This window comes from Aquarana catesbeiana, linkage group LG11 (genome assembly GCF_042186555.1).
Source record: "Aquarana catesbeiana isolate 2022-GZ linkage group LG11, ASM4218655v1, whole genome shotgun sequence".
NCBI lineage: Eukaryota > Metazoa > Chordata > Amphibia > Anura > Ranidae > Aquarana > Aquarana catesbeiana.
Genome location: NC_133334.1, coordinates 25578541 through 25596243, shown reverse-complemented (window position 1 = coordinate 25596243; position 17703 = coordinate 25578541). Strand labels below are relative to the sequence as shown.

At 43.3% G+C, this 17703-nt stretch overlaps 1 protein-coding gene across 4 annotated transcripts in view; it reads right to left on the bottom strand.

Moving 5' to 3' along the window:
• The window catches only part of SBF2 (SET binding factor 2), a 514395-nt gene that overhangs the window by 241460 nt on the left and 255232 nt on the right, over positions 1-17703 (bottom strand). For all 4 annotated transcript variants that reach the window (XM_073604094.1, XM_073604095.1, XM_073604096.1 and 1 more), the window contains exon 6: positions 6842-6947. In XM_073604094.1, coding sequence (XP_073460195.1) covers positions 6842-6947 — 106 coding nt within the window. The remainder of the gene's footprint in view (positions 1-6841; positions 6948-17703) is intronic.

Sequence of the window (17703 nt, the reverse complement as noted above, 5' to 3'; positions counted from 1 at the left end):
AGGACAAACTGACAATTAAACGCTCAGCCTCTTCCTGCTCAGAGATTTTCCAGCTCACAGGACAACAATCTTAAGAGCCAGCAGACTGGGAGTGAACATCATTGGGGTCAGTTAACTGAGCAATGTAGCCAGGGCTGCTGTTAGAAATCATGGGGCCCAGTACAGCCTTCCTGACGGGGCCTCCTCAACCCAGCCTCCACCCCCCACCCCCCGAGGTGCAGCGGAACAGCAGCACTGACTTTATCCGCCTATGCCCCGAAAATGAAAAAAAAAAAAAAGTCCCTCTTCTGCTCCCAACCTCTGTTGACGTGATGAGGCTCAGGGAAATGTAATTTTAGTCCTGGTAAGCAAGCAGGAGTGGGGGTGTGGTCTAGGAAAATCAATTTATTTATTGAGGCAGAACTGAGCAATAAAGTTGCACCAGGCCCCCCTTTTAGCCGATGAGGCCTGGGCCCAGTACAACAGTACCAGTTGTATTGCCTTATCAGGGGCCCTGAATGTAGCTGCCCCTATGTGTTCTTACGGAAACACACACCATGGGTTTCCTTTTAAAGTTTGAATTACTTGTTGCCACACCCAGACAGGAATGTAACAGACTTTACACTACGATAGCTTCAAAGAAGCACAAGTTACAACACTCAGAGACTCACCTTAATGATGTATAAATATCATTTTTATGAAAAGAAATAAAAGGGCAAACAAATATTTACAGAAAAAACATTGCAAAACAGACAAAAGCTACAGTAAAATAAAAAGAATTTAAAGTGAAAAATACTTGACAAAAATGGAGACGTTATGCTTGTTTGAATCCACCCCCCCCCCCACCCCCCACTGCCAAAGTACCCCAGGTACCCACTTCCAGTCAGATGCGCCGCGGCAAACCTGACCCAGAAGTTCGACCCCCCTCCTTCCCCACAGTCTTCTGGGACATATCACATATGTCCCAGAAAACGACAGGACCATTCACAGGGCACAGCATGGCTTGCGCAAGTGCAGGTGGAAACGGTCTGTGAAGCCACATGGCTTCACTGTCTATTTCCCTTACTTGAGATGCCGACGCCTGCACTAGAAGCCAATTGAAGAATCGGCTCGGGTGAGGACTTTGCTGGACTCCTAGACAGGTACGTGTACATATATTAAAAGTCAGCAGCTACAGTCATTTTAGCTGCCAACTTTTTTTTTGGGAGGGAACCTGACACTCCTCTTTGTGGATTTGGCCTGGTTACTGGTTTAGTGCAGAGTTTGGATCACTTGCAGAGCAAGTCTATCTGACATATCAGAGTCACTGGCTCTCAGAAATGTGACTCTTGGTATCTCTGGTAGTTTCAATGTCAAGTGAGAGCTCCAGCTGCCACATTCCAACAGCTTCTTTTTGTCCCTCGAGAGGGTATCGCAAAGTTAGCACAAAATTAAAGAGTGAGCTGTGTGTTGCACAGCATTTTATTCTGCTCAGTCGACACACCTTCACACCAACTATCCCAGGTACATATATATATTTTCATAGAACAAGCTTTCACAATTTGATAGCCACCTTATTTTTTAGCAAGGTGAAATTATGATTTGCTAGATACCAAATAGGATATAAGAAGAGAACCAAATGTGATCTAAATGTGATGTATGTTTCTCCTAGGAGGGCCAATGTGTCTTACTAGCCGTCTGGACATGGTAAAATACGTGTGTTTGGTGTCCGACTGGTTTTTATTCTTTAAATTAATGCAACCAAGTTTTATGATGGTAACTCCATTACAGTAGGAGTTCTGGAAAATGAACTAGAGCTGAGATTTTTAGATTCATGAAAGTTCAGTTTTAGGTCAACAGCTCCAGGCTCACAGATGTGAATTAGGCTGGGTTCATACATACGGCAGTTTCTTCAATTCCATAAAAGCGATCCGTGGTGGACTGCTTTTTTATAGGGCAATAGAATAGCGGATTCCAGGCAATCCTGCTGCTTCCTGAAGGCCACCATATTTGTTTTTTTTGGAACTATTGCACATCTGTGAGCCAAGGATTTGGCTCACAGTTGCAGTGCATTCCCACTGAGTTTAAAGGGCAAGTCTGACAGGTGGTGCTGCCTGTGAAAAAAAAAAAAAAGGAATCGGTTTTTTTTTTCTTCGGCCTACTGGCTGAATAAAAAAAAAAAAGAAAAAAGAAAACTTATCTTTGCCCAGCTAAAAACATTCTTCAAAAATGGAACTGTTAATTCTGGGAGGTGTTGGTCTTTAACCCCTTCCTGCTGACCACCTCCCGGCCCGTTTAATGGTGCTAAAAGCCAGGAGGTGTGCATTCAGGTCATGTGACCGCTGTGACTGGCTGTCACAACAGTCACATGATTGGAAAGCTCCCGATTGCTAGTATGCATTGGGAGCTTTCCGGTACATACCGGCTACCTAGCTGGGAGCGTGCAGGGAGCGCGCTTCTCAGCACAGTAAGTGGTGTACACTGGGCCCACCCGCCGAGCGGCTGCATATATAAGGCCGGCGTCAAGGGGTTAAGAATTTGAAATTGACAGTGATCTAGAATTTGTTAAAACAGAAAAAAAAATCTGACAAAAGGAAAAGGTCCAGTAACATTATTACAAGGCAGATCACTATTACGGGTCCAAGTGAAATATTGATATGAATTTTTAAGAAACGTTGGATCACCTGCTAAACTTTGTGCAAAATTTGTGTTGGCTCCATGAACACACCTTCCCATAATCGGAATCCTTGAAAATGCGCTGACAGCCAGACTGACCAGGTCACATCCAAGGCAGGAAAACATTTAACAGCATGCCGGCGGTTTTGTGATCGTTCGGTGCTTGGTTGTAAAGCAAAGGCAGATTTTCACTTGGATTTTTGCAGTCCCGGAGAGGCCAGTATTATGCTGCGAGGCATGCTTCAAAAGGAGCGAAAGGAATTCTTATCTTTTATTTATTCCAGTGTCTTAACACCAGCAAATAAGAACCATATAAAGGTAAAGTCTACAAAATGTAGAAACTGAACAGTCTACTGCTAATGTTTCTTATATACTACATCGTATACAGTACTCCTCTGGTATATACCAGGGCAATTCAGAGTGTCTAATATACTGCTCCTATGTGGTCATTTACTGATCTGCTGTGATGTGGATACAAAGATTGATAGATATGAGAGTAAGTAAAAAAAGAAAATGAATGGAGGAGAGAAGAGAAAACAGAAGATAAAAGAAAAGAAAAAACAGAAGACAGGAGAGAAGAGAAGAGAAAAGAGGAGAAAAGAAGAGAGAAGAGAAGAAAGGAGGCAGACAGAGCCTGCTACACTTCCTGACCAGAAGATGTATTTACTATAAATAAAATTTAGCTTAGGTTTACAAACGCAGCATTTTCTGAGAACTTTCTAACTCTGCAAATCCACTCAATACTGACCGCCACAATCGCTGCCATTGTTCCAGATTTAGAAGGGGGTAATGCCCATTCTGAGAAGGCATACCGCTTTTCTGCAACAAGGTCCCAAGCCTGGAGATTAGAATATTATGATCCGGTAATGGGATTTGGGATGGTAGGCATACAGTACTATTACAGTACACATTAAACAGACGTTTAATGTGCAGATATACCACCCGGAGTAAGACACACAAATCAAATACTATACGGATGCGGCTCAGCAGAATGGCCCCCTTGCAGGCGCTCGGGGAGTTACGCAATCACAGTTGCTGTCCTGAATATCTGTAGTAAACTCTCCCCTCCACATGTCCTACCCCCCCCCCCCCCCCCAACTCGCACCATTTACTGGAACCCACCTTTCCTACACGCGGTATTATCCCAGGAGAGTACAGAGAAATAAAAGTCAGATTTTACTTGCTAATAAAGTGAAGAATGCTGATAAATCAGGATTATGTCAGAAGTCACGCTCCATATTTAGCTGATAAATGTTTTTTTGTAAAATAATATCCCACTCATCGGGGTTTGCTCAGCCCGCTGGGGTTCATATATAAAAGAACAGAGGCAGGGAAATGGATCCACAGCTTGAGCAGCCAATCAGGGGGGCTAAAAATATCAAGACCATTATAGCGGTTTAAAGTGATTGTTATTTTTAAACAAAAAAAAACAACAAATAAATACGTTATACTTACCTGCTGTAGTTTTGCACAGAGCAGCACCGATCCTCTTCTTCCCGGGTCCCTCACCGGCGCTTCAGGCTCCTCCCTCCTGCCAGCAGCGTGCTATGGGGGTACCCTAGCTGAGCCGCTGCTCTGTGTGTCCATTCAGATATGGAGTCACAGCTCACCCCCCCCCCCTCTCTATTGGCTCACTAACTTTGATTGACAGCAGCGAGAGTCAATGGTGCCCGCTGCTGTGTCTCAGCCAATCAGAAGGGAGAGTCTCGGACAGCCAATGCTCTCGTGCAACATCACTGGATCGAGATGGGGCTCAGATAAGTATTAGGGGTGCTGAGGGGGACTGCTGCACACATAAGATAAAAAAAAAACCTTCTGCCTTTAGGAACCACTTTAAGCCGGCCATACATGGATCAAAATTCGGCCAGTTTAGCAAGGGCTGGAAAAATTTTGATTCATATATATGGGCACCCTGGTTGCACACAAGTCAATCAATTGACTTGTGTGCAACCAGCCTATCGAGTTTTTCTAGAATGATTAGTGCTGCCAGATATAGCCAGCAACATTTCTCATCGTGTTCTGCCGGCAGGTAAGGCTCCCCGCTTGCAGAACACAATAGCGCTGCAGGAGGGATTCCCCCATAAACACTGACTGTGCTAATGGGGGAAATCGAGATTTTCTTTTTTTCCACCATGGGTGGAAGGAAAGAAATGTCCATGGCCTGCATTAATGGTTCGCACTTCTGTCCTGCAACACTGGGGGCCTCGGTCTAAATCCTAGCCAAGACACTATATGCATGGAGTTTGCATGCTCTTCTTGTGCTTGCATGGATTTCCCTCAGGTACTTCGTTTTTGCTTCCACACTCCAAAGACATGCTGGTGGGATAATTGGATCCTGTCTAAATTGGTTCTACTTTGTGTATGTGAGATAGGGACTTTAGACTGTAAGCTTCTTAAGGGCAGTGACTGATGTGAATGCACTGTATGAAAATTGCTGCGTAAATTGTCAGCACTATATGAATTCCTGTAATAAATAAACAAGGCGGATTTCCTGATGGTGACAACAGTGGGCCATGCCTGTGTTATGTGTGTTGCAACAGCCATTTGTAGTCTCCATCTGAAGCCCTTGTGACAGGATGACAACACAAGAGCACAGTTGAGAGACAGGGCCAGAGTGTTGTCACCCTATAACAGGCAGCGCCTGAACAATGATCTTTATGGCAGGAAGTGACAGACAAGGAGGAGTCAGTCTATAGTGGGTGTGTTTGGGAATCCCTCTCCTGCATTACAAACAGGTGTTCTCATATTACATAAAGCAGGGGGTCTGCAAACTTTCTACAGAAAAGGCCAGTTTACTGTCCTTCAGACTTTTGGGGGGCCGGACTGTGCCCAGTGGGAGCAAACAATGCCTGATCTTTGCTATTGGGCAAGAAATTGTTGGTGTCATTGGGAGTAGTAGTGCCTCGTTTTTGTTGTCAGTGGAAAGAATTATGCCCCATTGTTGGTTTCATTGGCAGAAATAATGCCTCAAGGGCCGGATAAAGACAAGCAAAGGTCCGCATCTGGCCCCAAGGCCACAGTTTGGAGACCACCGATACTGTATAAACTATCCCCTCTTCAGGCAATCGTGAACGCTGCAGCCAGACTCATCCACCTTACCAACCATTCAGTGTTTGTTACTCCTCTCTGTCAATCCCTCCACTGGCTTCTACTCACCCAACAAATTCAATTCAAAATACTAACTCCTTCTTCCAAAGCCATCTACAACTTGGCCCCCAGCTACATCACTGGCCTAGTCTCAAAATACCAAACAGATCGTTCTCTTCGCTCCTCCCAAGACCTCCTTGCTCTCTAGCTCCCTCATCACCTCCTCCCATGCTTGCCTCCAGGACTTCTCTTGAGCCTATTCCATCCTATGGAACTCCCTACCCCCAATCTGTCCAACTATCTCCTATTCTCTCCCCCTTTAAACGATCCCTGAAAAACCATTCCCTTCAGAAAGGCCTACCCTGCCCCCACCTAATAAATGTACTTTTATTTTCCCCATCAGAGCATCTCCCCACAGTTATTACCTTTTGTACCTCGACCCTCCCTCTTAGATTGTAAGCTCTAATGAACAGGGCCCTCCGATTCCTCCTGTACTGTATTTTAACTGTACTGTCTGACCTTATGTTGTAAAGTGCTGCGCAAACTGTTGGCGCTATATAAATCCTGTATAATAATAATAATAATTTGTAAAATTTCAAAAGCCAGTATAAAGGAATAGTAGTGGGTAAAAAAAAACAAAAAAAAAACACTTGTGGGTTTAACTAATCTTTTTGTTGTACAATTCTCCTTTAAGGGGGCATGGCAGGAGGTGTTTTGCTTTTGCTAATAGGGGTCATTCTATCCCATCTCAATCAATATCATCAAATAACAATTAGGGACACAAGTCCAAACCCGCATGAGCTATTCCGCCAGAAAGCTGCCAAAGTGGACAGCCAATTATAGGCGATGGAGGCAAGCATGGCCCTGCAGCCGCACATATACAACAGGCGTGTGTTCGTGAGGCTGCAAGGTGGGGAATGTCCCTGCTGCCTACGATTGGCTGTCCGCTTTGACATCTTCCTTTGTGGGATAGCTCAGACAGATTCGGACATGTGTCCGAACACACCTGAGCTCCTCCATCATTGTTATTTATCTGATGATATGAGAACACCTGTTTGTAATGAGGAGAGGGATTCTCAAACACACCCACCTGCAATCTACATTGTCACTATTCACCTACCTAACTGCTGGAAGAGGAGGGCGACGCTGGTTCCCGTTACTGGCAGGCTGTCGTACAGAGGGGTTTGGATCAGCTGGCGGTCTCCGGCACCCAAGGAAAAGAGTTTCTGCAAAGAAAAAAAATGGTGGTTGTCACTTGTGGAGGTCTGAGTGGACATAAAGGGTATATATTAACTATTCTGTGTAAGATCAAATTTCCACTCAAGATAAAATATTACCAGTAACATTTCATGTGTGGTTAAAGAAGAACGGAACTCTGGAAGCTGTGCCAAAAAAAAAAAAAGGCAAGCAGAAGGCAAAGGACTAGTCACCAGTATTGCCTGTGGTCACCCTATGGAGTTCCTGTGTGGAGGCTGAAATCCTGGTTTAGGCAAGGCTTTGCTTCCTCAAGTTAGAGCCTCCAGCATGGAGAACAGTGAGCAGCACAGAAGTGACACCCCAAAGTCTTGCCATCTTGGAGACACTGTACAGCAGCCTTCCATAATCTTTTATTCCCAGAACAGCACTCGCAATACTTTTCAGAAAATTATACCTACCTAAAAAATACCTACAGCTCCCAGTACATTATTGGGATGGGGGTGCCTTCTTTGGACATCAGTACAAAAGAGCCTCCCCCCATATTGGTGGACAGTGGCAGAAGGACCCCTTACATTTGTTGTCTATAGAGAAAGAACCTCTTACACTGGTCAACTGTGAAAGAAGGACCTCCTTACAATGGTCACCGGTAAAAGAAGGCTCCCTCCCTACATTGGTCACCAGTGAGAGAAGAGCCACATTACACTGGCCACCAGTGAAAGAAGCCCCCCTTTATAATGGCCACCTTTTACTTTGGCCACCAGTAAAAGAAGGCCCCTTCCCTACATTGGTGAGAAAGGATCCATGTTAGAATGGCCACCAGTAACAGAAGACCCAACCTTACAATTGTCACCAGTGAGAGAAGCCCCCACTTACAATGGCCACCACTGAAAAGAAGGCCCCCTTTACACCTTTACAATGGCCCAACTTATGTAGGTGTTCAGGAGATGTTACTAGGCATATTGCAGCGGGGAAAATCCTTTACCCCTCCTGATATCTAAAAAGATCGCTGGTGTCAGTAGTTACTTTTTTAAGGGTAGAGAAAGAGTCGTTGGTTGCACGTTGGCTTCGAAAGTAAGCTGAGTTGGAAACACAGTATACATACACCATCAGGTGGGAAATCAATCTGCTACTACTCAAGGAATCCTTAGTAACCTCTGAAGGATCCCTGATAGATAAAGGCTGCTTTACGGTAAGTGTAGTTCCACATCCACTGGTGGATCTTATTTATGGAGTTTAAGAAATGACATCTGTGTCCATAAGTCAAAATAACTGACTACGAAACATGAAAATGTGAGAGTGTTTAATCTAGAAAGCAGAAAGGACAGTAAATCTTAGTAACCTGGATGTTGGCGGAATTCGAGTCCAATGTACAGGATCATTACTCACTGTGTACAGTTATTACACACCTCGCTGGGCTTTATTATACCCTGTAGATCTGCAGGAAGGATAACCACGTGAACACAGACTTACTCGCAATAATAATAAACAACTTCGAGCCTCCTCGCTCCATCTAGACTACGAGTCCAGAATGAATGATAAATGCAGTTCGCAGCCAAATGGATGAAGACACAACTGAAACACATTTATAGGAACCATTTTATCTGCCAAAAGACTGGTGACCTAATAAACAGAGCTGTGATCTACCCAACCATACTATGCTACATGACTGCATAGGGTGACAGGATCTACAGTGTAACTGACAAGTCTCATGCCTGCTATTAGGACTTATTGTGCAGCGTTAAAAGATTTGTTGTTCAATTAGCTTTTTTACCGGTATTAGAGATTCAGCAAATGTGTAATACTGCAGCTAATGCAAATCAATCCAACAACAATCTGTGTTAAAGGGAACCCACAATGTTAGGGCTCACACTGTTGACCCCCTTCAACAAAATGGTACTCGCTCAGCTGTTTCTGGCTTTAATACTTTCTGATCTACAATAATATGTATTCTTTAAATGCTGGCTGAATACCAAGAAAGAGGCTCAGTCCTTCCTAAAAATCAACAGCAAGACCCAGTCCTGCTCCAAAAACCAAGGAGGTAGCTCCTGCCTGAAAACCAATGGTGTCTCCCCCATGTAATTCCACAGAAGGTGATAGCTCCAAGCGTATTGTGGTTCCAGCTATTGTGTCAAAGCGTCTGGAGCTATAATTTCCATCACTCATTCTGTATTGAAGCTCACCTGCAGAATTACTAGGGGAGGTACCATTTTGGTTTATACAGGTTCCTATAGGTAGACCTGGGGCATTTAATACACGCTATGTAGTACTTGTTGCAATATATGTCAGCTCTTTGGCCTACAGTTATATGCATTTTGTGACCTATATTTATTGTATACAACTGTTTATTTAGGGTGTTTGTTATACCATGTATCTTTGCAATATATCCAGCACTTCCCTACAGTTATATACACAATCCTATCTGTGTTTGTTGTATACAGCTGTGACTTGGGTCGTTCCAGTGCAGGATTTAATTTGAGTTCCTGTTTAGCTGGTTAATTCAGTTTATATTTGACCAATAAATAAGGTTGTTTGGGGTGGTTTTTGTTTGCAAGGTATAAAACTAGGTGTTCTTTAATTCAATTTTCCAATAAAGTAAACTTGATTTGATTACATCTCTGACATCATAATCAGATCTATTCTTAGAGGGTGATTTTGATAATGTGGATGCATAGATTGTCCCTCGTTTCTTGCATGCTTCTGTGGTGCGGGTTCCTTTGCATTTTGTTGTTCATATCTTATCATATATCAGCCTTTCTCAACTAGGGTTCCTCAAGAGGTTGCTAGGGGGTTCCTTGAGCAATGAGAAATTTCTGCCTCTCAGATAAGTTCCTACTGACACCATTGATCTTTTTAGCCTTGAGTAAAGGGGGAATTCTACCCAATGATCACAAGTGTAAGGAACATTCTTTCTACTGACCATAACACTAATGTATCGTGAATTGTAGATATAGTAATTTGTAGCAGGGGTTCCCCGAGATCAGAACGTTATTTCAAGGGTTCCTCTGCGTTGAGAAGGTTGAGGAAGACTGGCATATATCATCAGCTTAAAGCAGACCTTCACTCACTAGATGCACCAGGTATCATTGCACTTCTGCCCTTTCTTTTTTTCTTTTTTCTCTTTTAGCTCTGCCCTGTCCCCCGCCCAATGGGATTAGAGGGATGAGAATGATGCCTCCTGTACTCTAAAGCCTCCTGAGATATGCAGGCCATATACTCCAGGAAGCTTTAGATTACATACAGTGGTCATAGGAAGGTGGACTTGGGTGTTGCTTCATCAGGGGAGCAGGATTCCTGAAGCTCCCAATGATCTCAGAAACAAAGATGGGGGGCATGGAACCTGGTGCAGCCAATCAATGCAGTACAAAGCTGTATTCTTTGGTGATGGCGAGTATGTTTTTGCATAACACCATCCAAAAAGTAAGAGGGGGAAAAAAAATATTGTGTGGGGGGGTGATGTTCCTCTCAGGTGTATCTAATCAATATTAATGGGAAGAAACTGGATTAGTGCAGCGGAGCACCTAAAACAATATGAAGGAGGTGAAGCCTGAAGCCTGAGATGGGAAAAAGAGAAGCAGAACAAGGCAAGGTAAACACTGACAGACCAGCAGAAGCTATAACATGGAGGATGACACAGCAAGTAAATGAGAAGATATTAGATTACAGAGCAATACACGAAAATTTGATCTTCCCCGTCCAGCTCAGGCTGTAATAACCAACCACTAATCAAATTCAAATAAACTTTATTGGCCTTTGTACAGGTTCACACTTCAACAAGTACATATTTATTTATGGGCTGTGAAATATTGCTGGCAGCGCACGGAGTACATCCACGTGTACAGTATAACACTGATCCAGAGAATGACTCCGCTCTAACAGGAAGGCAGAATTATGGTTTCAAGTGGGAACCAATAAAATCACTAAATACAACCAGTTGACACTTTCTCTACCTTCCAGAAAAGGCAAAAAATGTACACTATTAATGGGACTTTTGGAGGACCGTCCTCTCACACTCCTACTTACAGTGAACCTGGACTTTGCCTGTAGTAGGGGTAAGTAACAGGTAGACTTTACAGCAGGCATAGGAATCATACTATACATACCATTCTTGTGTTTCCCCAATGATTCAATTTACTCTAAGGCAGTGGTCTCCAAACTGCAGCCCAGGTGCCAGTTGTGGCCCTTTGCCTTTATTATTATTATTTAAGGTACTTATATAGCGCCGTCAATTTATGCAGTGCTTTACATATACATTGTACATTCACATCGGTCCCTACCCTCAAGGAGCTTACAATCTAAGGTCCCTAACTCACATTCATATACTAGGGCCAATTAAGACAGAAGCCAATTAACCTCCCAGCATGTCTTTGGAATGTGGGAGGAAACCGGAGTACCCGGAGGAAACCCACGCAGGCACAGGGAGAACATGCAAACTCCAGGCAGGTAGTGTCGTGGTTGGGATTCGAACCAGTGACCCTTTTTACTGCTAGGTGAGAGTGCTACCCACTACACCACTGTTTATCTGGCCCTTGGTGTACTACTACTCCACCTGACACTAATGATGGGACACCACTCCTCTCACTGACAGCATCAACAGGGCACAATTATTCCTACTGATACTAAAAAGGGGCACTATTCCTCCCATTAAAACCAGTGATAAAGCATTGATTGCTTCCACTGACCATAGTCTGACCTGCCCCAAAGCCTAAAGGACAGTAAACTGGCCCTTTGCTTAGAAAGTTTGGAGACACCTGCTCTAAGGCATCATGCACAGGGGCAACTGGAGGGCCATAGACACATAAAGCCATAGCTGTTGTGTACAGCCGCCCATGGAAAACAAGTAGGGAAAGTGGCTGTATGCAGATATACACCAGTCCTCATTCAAGAACACGCAGGGGTACAGACATACACATTAAGACTGTGAGTCTAGGGGCGCACAGTATGTCTGTACATGTGCTTATGCAAGTACCAACCTATATGTGCATACAGCTGTATCCTGTAATTTATTTCTATGAGCAGCTATACACAGCAGATGCGGTTCCCGGGCAGGGTATTAGGCCCAAATTTTACGTAGTACGACCCCAGGCGCCTGTATGCATGAAGTCTAATTGTCCCCAAGACATCAGTGTTAATTTCAAGTTTCCAAACCTTACCACAGAGGGCTTTGCTCATGCCCTTCACCCTTGTTCCTCATGTGATGGCGTTCAGTACGGGCCACCAATTGATGAATTGTGAGAAGGGGGAGGATTTGTCACATATTTTCCCAAACTCAGAGGTAACTGGTATTTCTTGGGGCTTCCAGGGTAGATTGGGGAAGATAAGTCCCAGAGTATGAAATGAACCCTCTACTTTGTATACTATGGGCAGATCATAGATTTAGCTTAAAAAAAAAACCATCACCACTACATTGGCAGCCTGTTTAATCGTCCTCTTATCCAACCAAAGATAAAGAGCGCCCCAATCTCTACAAAATATTTTTTACAGTTCTAATTCGCATCTGTCAAATGCTTGTTTTACAGGTGCTTGACTTTTTTTTTTCTGCTTCCAAACGCCCCTCTATGTTGGCCAATGTGACCATGCAGATATAGGCATTTACAGGCAGGGGCATTTAGACGCAGAAATCTGAATGCACCAAAGGGGAGTGTCAGGAGAGGAGTGTTTCGGTAGAAAAAGAGCCCAAGGCATATAAAAGCCTGTAAATGCACCTAAACCCTAGGCATGTTTAGCGCTTATTCATTTCAATGGCTAGAATAATTGCCTATCCTGGCCATTTAAATCAACAAACACCCAAGCGCTTGACTCCCCTGATCGTGTCTAAATGCGATTGAAAAACGTGGCTTTAGGTGTGTTTTCGATTGTGCTTTTCTCCTGTCAGGAGAAAAAGCATTCAGAAGAACATAGTGTGCATGAGGCCTAATAGACACCAACAATATAACTAGATAAACACAGCAAAAGAGCAAAAAAAAATATCCAAACCTAAAAAATAGCTCAGGGCGTTATTTCGCAGAGCCATGTTGCTTTATGAAAGAGGAATGTCGGGGGCTTTTGAAACTCATTTTTTTGGGGGTGTGGGAGAGAATAATGACTATGCAGCGCCCATGGAATTTAGTTAGGATCCCACTGTTGTATAAGTAAAGCTCTGGCAGTGAATAAGAGGGTATGCTGCCAGCCGCTCTTAGGAACTGAAGCATGGTTGTAGTAAACGCAAAATGCTATTGAACCTAACGGTTTAACTCAACCTGCCCCCCACCATCACCTTCATGTGATGGGGCCGGAGTCTATGTTCTAGGAGGCAGGAGTGAGTCATTTGCTTTCATACTCAGAAGTACTGAAGCGTTGGAAAGGAAAGTACAGCATCTGCTAAAACATGACCCTGCTACTTTGCCTATGTGCAGAACGCAGGTTCACTTTAAAATTCAGCACTTCCAGCAAAACAATTCCCCCTTCCACCACAAAGCTGGCACTCTGGGAACTATAATCCCTCACAATTTGCTCTTGCCCAATAAAAGATAAAGAATTGCAATCCACATTAAAAAATATTTTTACATTTTCTAATAAAAAAAAAAGTGAGAAAAAAACCAAACATTCATTAAAAAAAAGATAAATCAAAAAGGTTATTTGATAAAAAAAAGAAAACAAGATAAGGAAAGAGCATAAGTATTAAGCGTTGATTATTTAGGTGCCTAAGGGTAGTATCTTATGAAGAGCAAAACTCCTACCAGGCCAAACACACATGAGCCCCAACTCTCCAGATACTCCCTCTGCCTCCAACCAACCTCTATTTCAGCCTTTGTAGAACATTTTGCCATGGAGGAAACTTGGAGAGCTTAAAAAAAAAAAAAATTAATTAACTGGTATCAGAGGTTACTTACCAGGGACAAGGCTTTATAGATCCTGCGGTGCCGGCTCCATTGAGTGCCATGCCAACACCACCACCAGTTTTGTGTTGGAGAAGCGTTGGACCCCAAGACTGGGCCAAGATATGGCCTTCAGGATCTTACTCCTCAGAAGCAGCTATCTGAGGTGTCCCATAGGGTCCCTGAAGTAGTCTATAAAGCATTAGAAGAATGAGAGTCCAACAAAGATTGATCCAGTCCAGTAATATTAGTATTTTTTAAACAAGAATGAAAATTAGATTATCGTATGGTGAAAAATAAAATTGTTACCATACTGAATAAAGCTCTGTGGTGCTCTCAATCTTGCTAACGCTTTACTGGGGCTCTCAGGTTGGAGATCCATCTGCTATTGCTCAATGAGTTTCTAGTAAACTCTAGAGCAATGGTCTCCAAACTATGGCCTGAGGGCCAGATGCCCTTTGCTTGCCTCTGACACCAAAGATGGGGCACTTTTCCATCCCCTAATATTAACGATTGGCACTATTCCACCTCCTAACATGGGACTATTCCTCAGACTGACACCAGCAATGAAGCTTTATTCCTCCCACTGATGACAATGATAGAGCACTATTTCTTCCCTTGATACCAACAATTGGCACTATTCCTCCCACTACTACCAATGATGAAGCACTGTATACTCCCATTGACGCCAAAGCATTTTCTACTCACAATGGCCACATTCCAGCCTCCAGAGTGTCTGAAAGATAGTAAACTGGCCCTTTGTTAAGAAAGTTTGGAGACTCCTACTCTAGGGAAACTCTAGTGTTCCATGGGAATTCTTGCTGAGAAAGACAACCCTATTTACTGCAGAATTGGTGCTTGCCACTGTACTTCCTATCCCAGCATCCACGTAGTACCTAATCAGTGGCCTTGTGGTCAGGGACATGTTCCCTAGTCCTTGTGGATTGCAGGAATGGTGTAATTAAGCATGTGCACAGCCAACAGGCATTCCAGGACGAATTAACCTTAACCCACCCAGCAATTACATGTATTGCTCAAAATTTACAATTCGTTAGATCAGCCTTTCTCAACCTTTCCAACCCATGAGAGCTTTAACCTTGAGAAACCCTCGAAATAACTTTCTGGTTTCAAGGAACCCCTGCTAAAAATGACTATCTACAACTGATGAAATAATAGTGTGATAGTCAGTGGGAAGAATTCTCCTTACACTTATGGTCATTTGAAAGAATGACCACCTTACAGATAGATAAAAAGGTCAACTGTGTCAGTGGGAACTTATCTGAAAGGCAGAAATTACTCATTGTTCAAGGAACCCCTAGCAACCTCTGGAGGAACTCTAGAGTTCCATGGAACCCTGTTTGAGAAATCCGGTTTTAGATATTAAAATATAAAATATACAGTGGTTGGTATACTTGGGATTAAGTAATGCCAGGGGCTTTTGAATCTCCTCCTTATTCCTGGCAGCACCCAAAGGAACAACTTATTAACCGAGTGGTTAAACGAATTAACCACTTGCCTACAGGGCACCTTCACCCCCTTCCTGCCTAGGCCATTTTTCAGCTTTCAGTTGTCACACTTTAAATGACAATTGCGTGGTCATGCAACATTGTACCCAAATTCATTTTCAATAAATTTTCTTCACATAAATAAAGCTTTCTTTTGGTGGTATTTAATCACTGCTGGGTTTTTATTTCTTACTAAAAAAAAAAAAGAAAAAGAAAAAAAGACCGAAAATTTTGAAAAGAAAAAAGTTCTTAGTTTCTGTCAGTAAAATTTGTAAATAAGTAATTTTTCTCCTTCACTAAAGGGCACTTATGAGACTGCACTGAAGGGGTGGCACTTATGGGCACTGATGGAGTGGCACTTATAGACACGGATAGGTGGCACGAATAGGCGGCACTGATGGGCACTAAAAGGCAGCAGTAACTGGCATCGCTAATGGGTACTGATTGGTGTCATTGATGGGCACTGATTGGTGGTACTGGGGGGCTTTACGGTGATCAGTACCCTGATTACATGTCCAGGTGTTCCCTGCGAGGAGATGCTGCAGATCAGCTCTCCTCTCCACGCGCTCGGTCAGTGTAAGGCGATGAAAGCCAATCACTGGCACTTCACCATTTACATGTGACAGGCTGTGATTGGACACAGCCGATCACATGGTTAAAGAGCCGCGTGATCAGCTCTTTACAGAGATCGGGATCGTGCTGTGTCCTAGCAACACGGAGCAGCCATGATCTCTGTGCTGCGCGCCCCCCGCGGGCACGCAAGAGCGGCCAATCTGGGTGCCATCATATGACGTCCACCTAGAACGAGAACCACATCGTCCCTGCGTCATTTGATGGTGGGTGGGCGCAAAGTGTTTGAAGTACAACTATAGGCAAAACTTTTTTTTTTATGTTTTGGATGGAGCAAGGGAAGGTTATAACCCCTGTCAGATTTTTGTTTGCCATCAGTTTCCCATTGCGGAGATTTCCCTTCACTTCTTGTACCATATCCAAACAAGAAGCGAGAGGAAATCCCTGCAAATTAGGAGAATTTTTTGGGGGACCAGAACTAGTGCCATCATTGGAAGATTTCCCCCCTATTACTTTTCTGGGGACAACCCACAAATTGGGATTTTCTTTTATTTTCACTTTTAATGATAAACAGGACAAATAGAGAGGATGAATCTCCTTAACAAGGACACAGACAGCAATACTGACAAGTGTTCTACTCCCTCTCTCCACTCTATCCAAAACAAAAAAAAAAGATTTACCTTTAGTTATACTTTAAACATGGCGTCACCAAGAGTGGCATTGATGGGGCTAGTACACCCAGAAGTGACGCATGACCACCATCCCTCCCATCGGCCTGGAAAGAGCCTACTATGCCTACTATGCACAGGGAAGAGGGTACCAAATCTATTATTGAGGGGAAAACATTACATCACACAGCAGAATAAGGAGTGGGGGGGGGTGTTAAGTCTTATCAAATAATCACTGTGCTGCTTCCATGGAATTCCACTTTCATCCAACTGTTGTGTAACTTTGAAAATGTGTTAGAGGGAATTCCATAGGTCGCTGCCTTAGGAACTGAAGCATGGTTTGTAGTAAACGCAGAATGCTAATATACCTAACGATTTGTCTAAATTGTTCCTAAATCTAATTACCTGCATCTTTAGGAAAACACAATCTCATCAGGCAGGAATTTACTAAACAGACAGTTCTGTGATAAACACACATAGGAGACCTGAATTAGCGAAGCATTATCTTTAAAGAGAACGCAGTGGGACATGCACGGTGCAACGTTCAATCACAAATATACCGCGTGTGTAGCCAACCATGTTCTAATTTTATTATTGCTTTTCTGATTGACAACGGCTGTAGAAGCTTCAGAAGTGCGACATGCTGACCATGTACTTGCCATTCCATAACCAGTGGCAGCAGAGGACATCAAATGGATTCCATAAGCCCCACCCCATTTACATACCTCCCAAGTTTTTGAGATGGGAACGAGGAACACCTATTAGCAAATGTATGTAGGCAAAGGACACACCCCCTTAAAGAAAAAAAATTTACAAAAAAAAAAAAAAATTAGTTCAACCCACACGTACTTATTTTTTTTAAACACTACTATTCTTCTATATTGGCTTTTGAAATTTACCAATGCAGAAATGTAGAAATCAGATGAAAGGTTTAGCACTGGGAAACACTTTTTGAAAGATAAAAAGTGCATTTTATATACAACTATATATAGATCAGATCAAAATGAGGGACAAATGAGGAGGAAGGAGGGACTTTGTTCCAAATCAGGGACAGTCCCTCAAAATCCGGGACAGTTGGGAGCTAAACATTTAAATGCCCACACAAAGGAAAGCAATCGTAACCATTTAAGGACCGTGTCACGCCGATATACGTCGGCAGAATGGCTGGACATATCAACGTACAGTTAC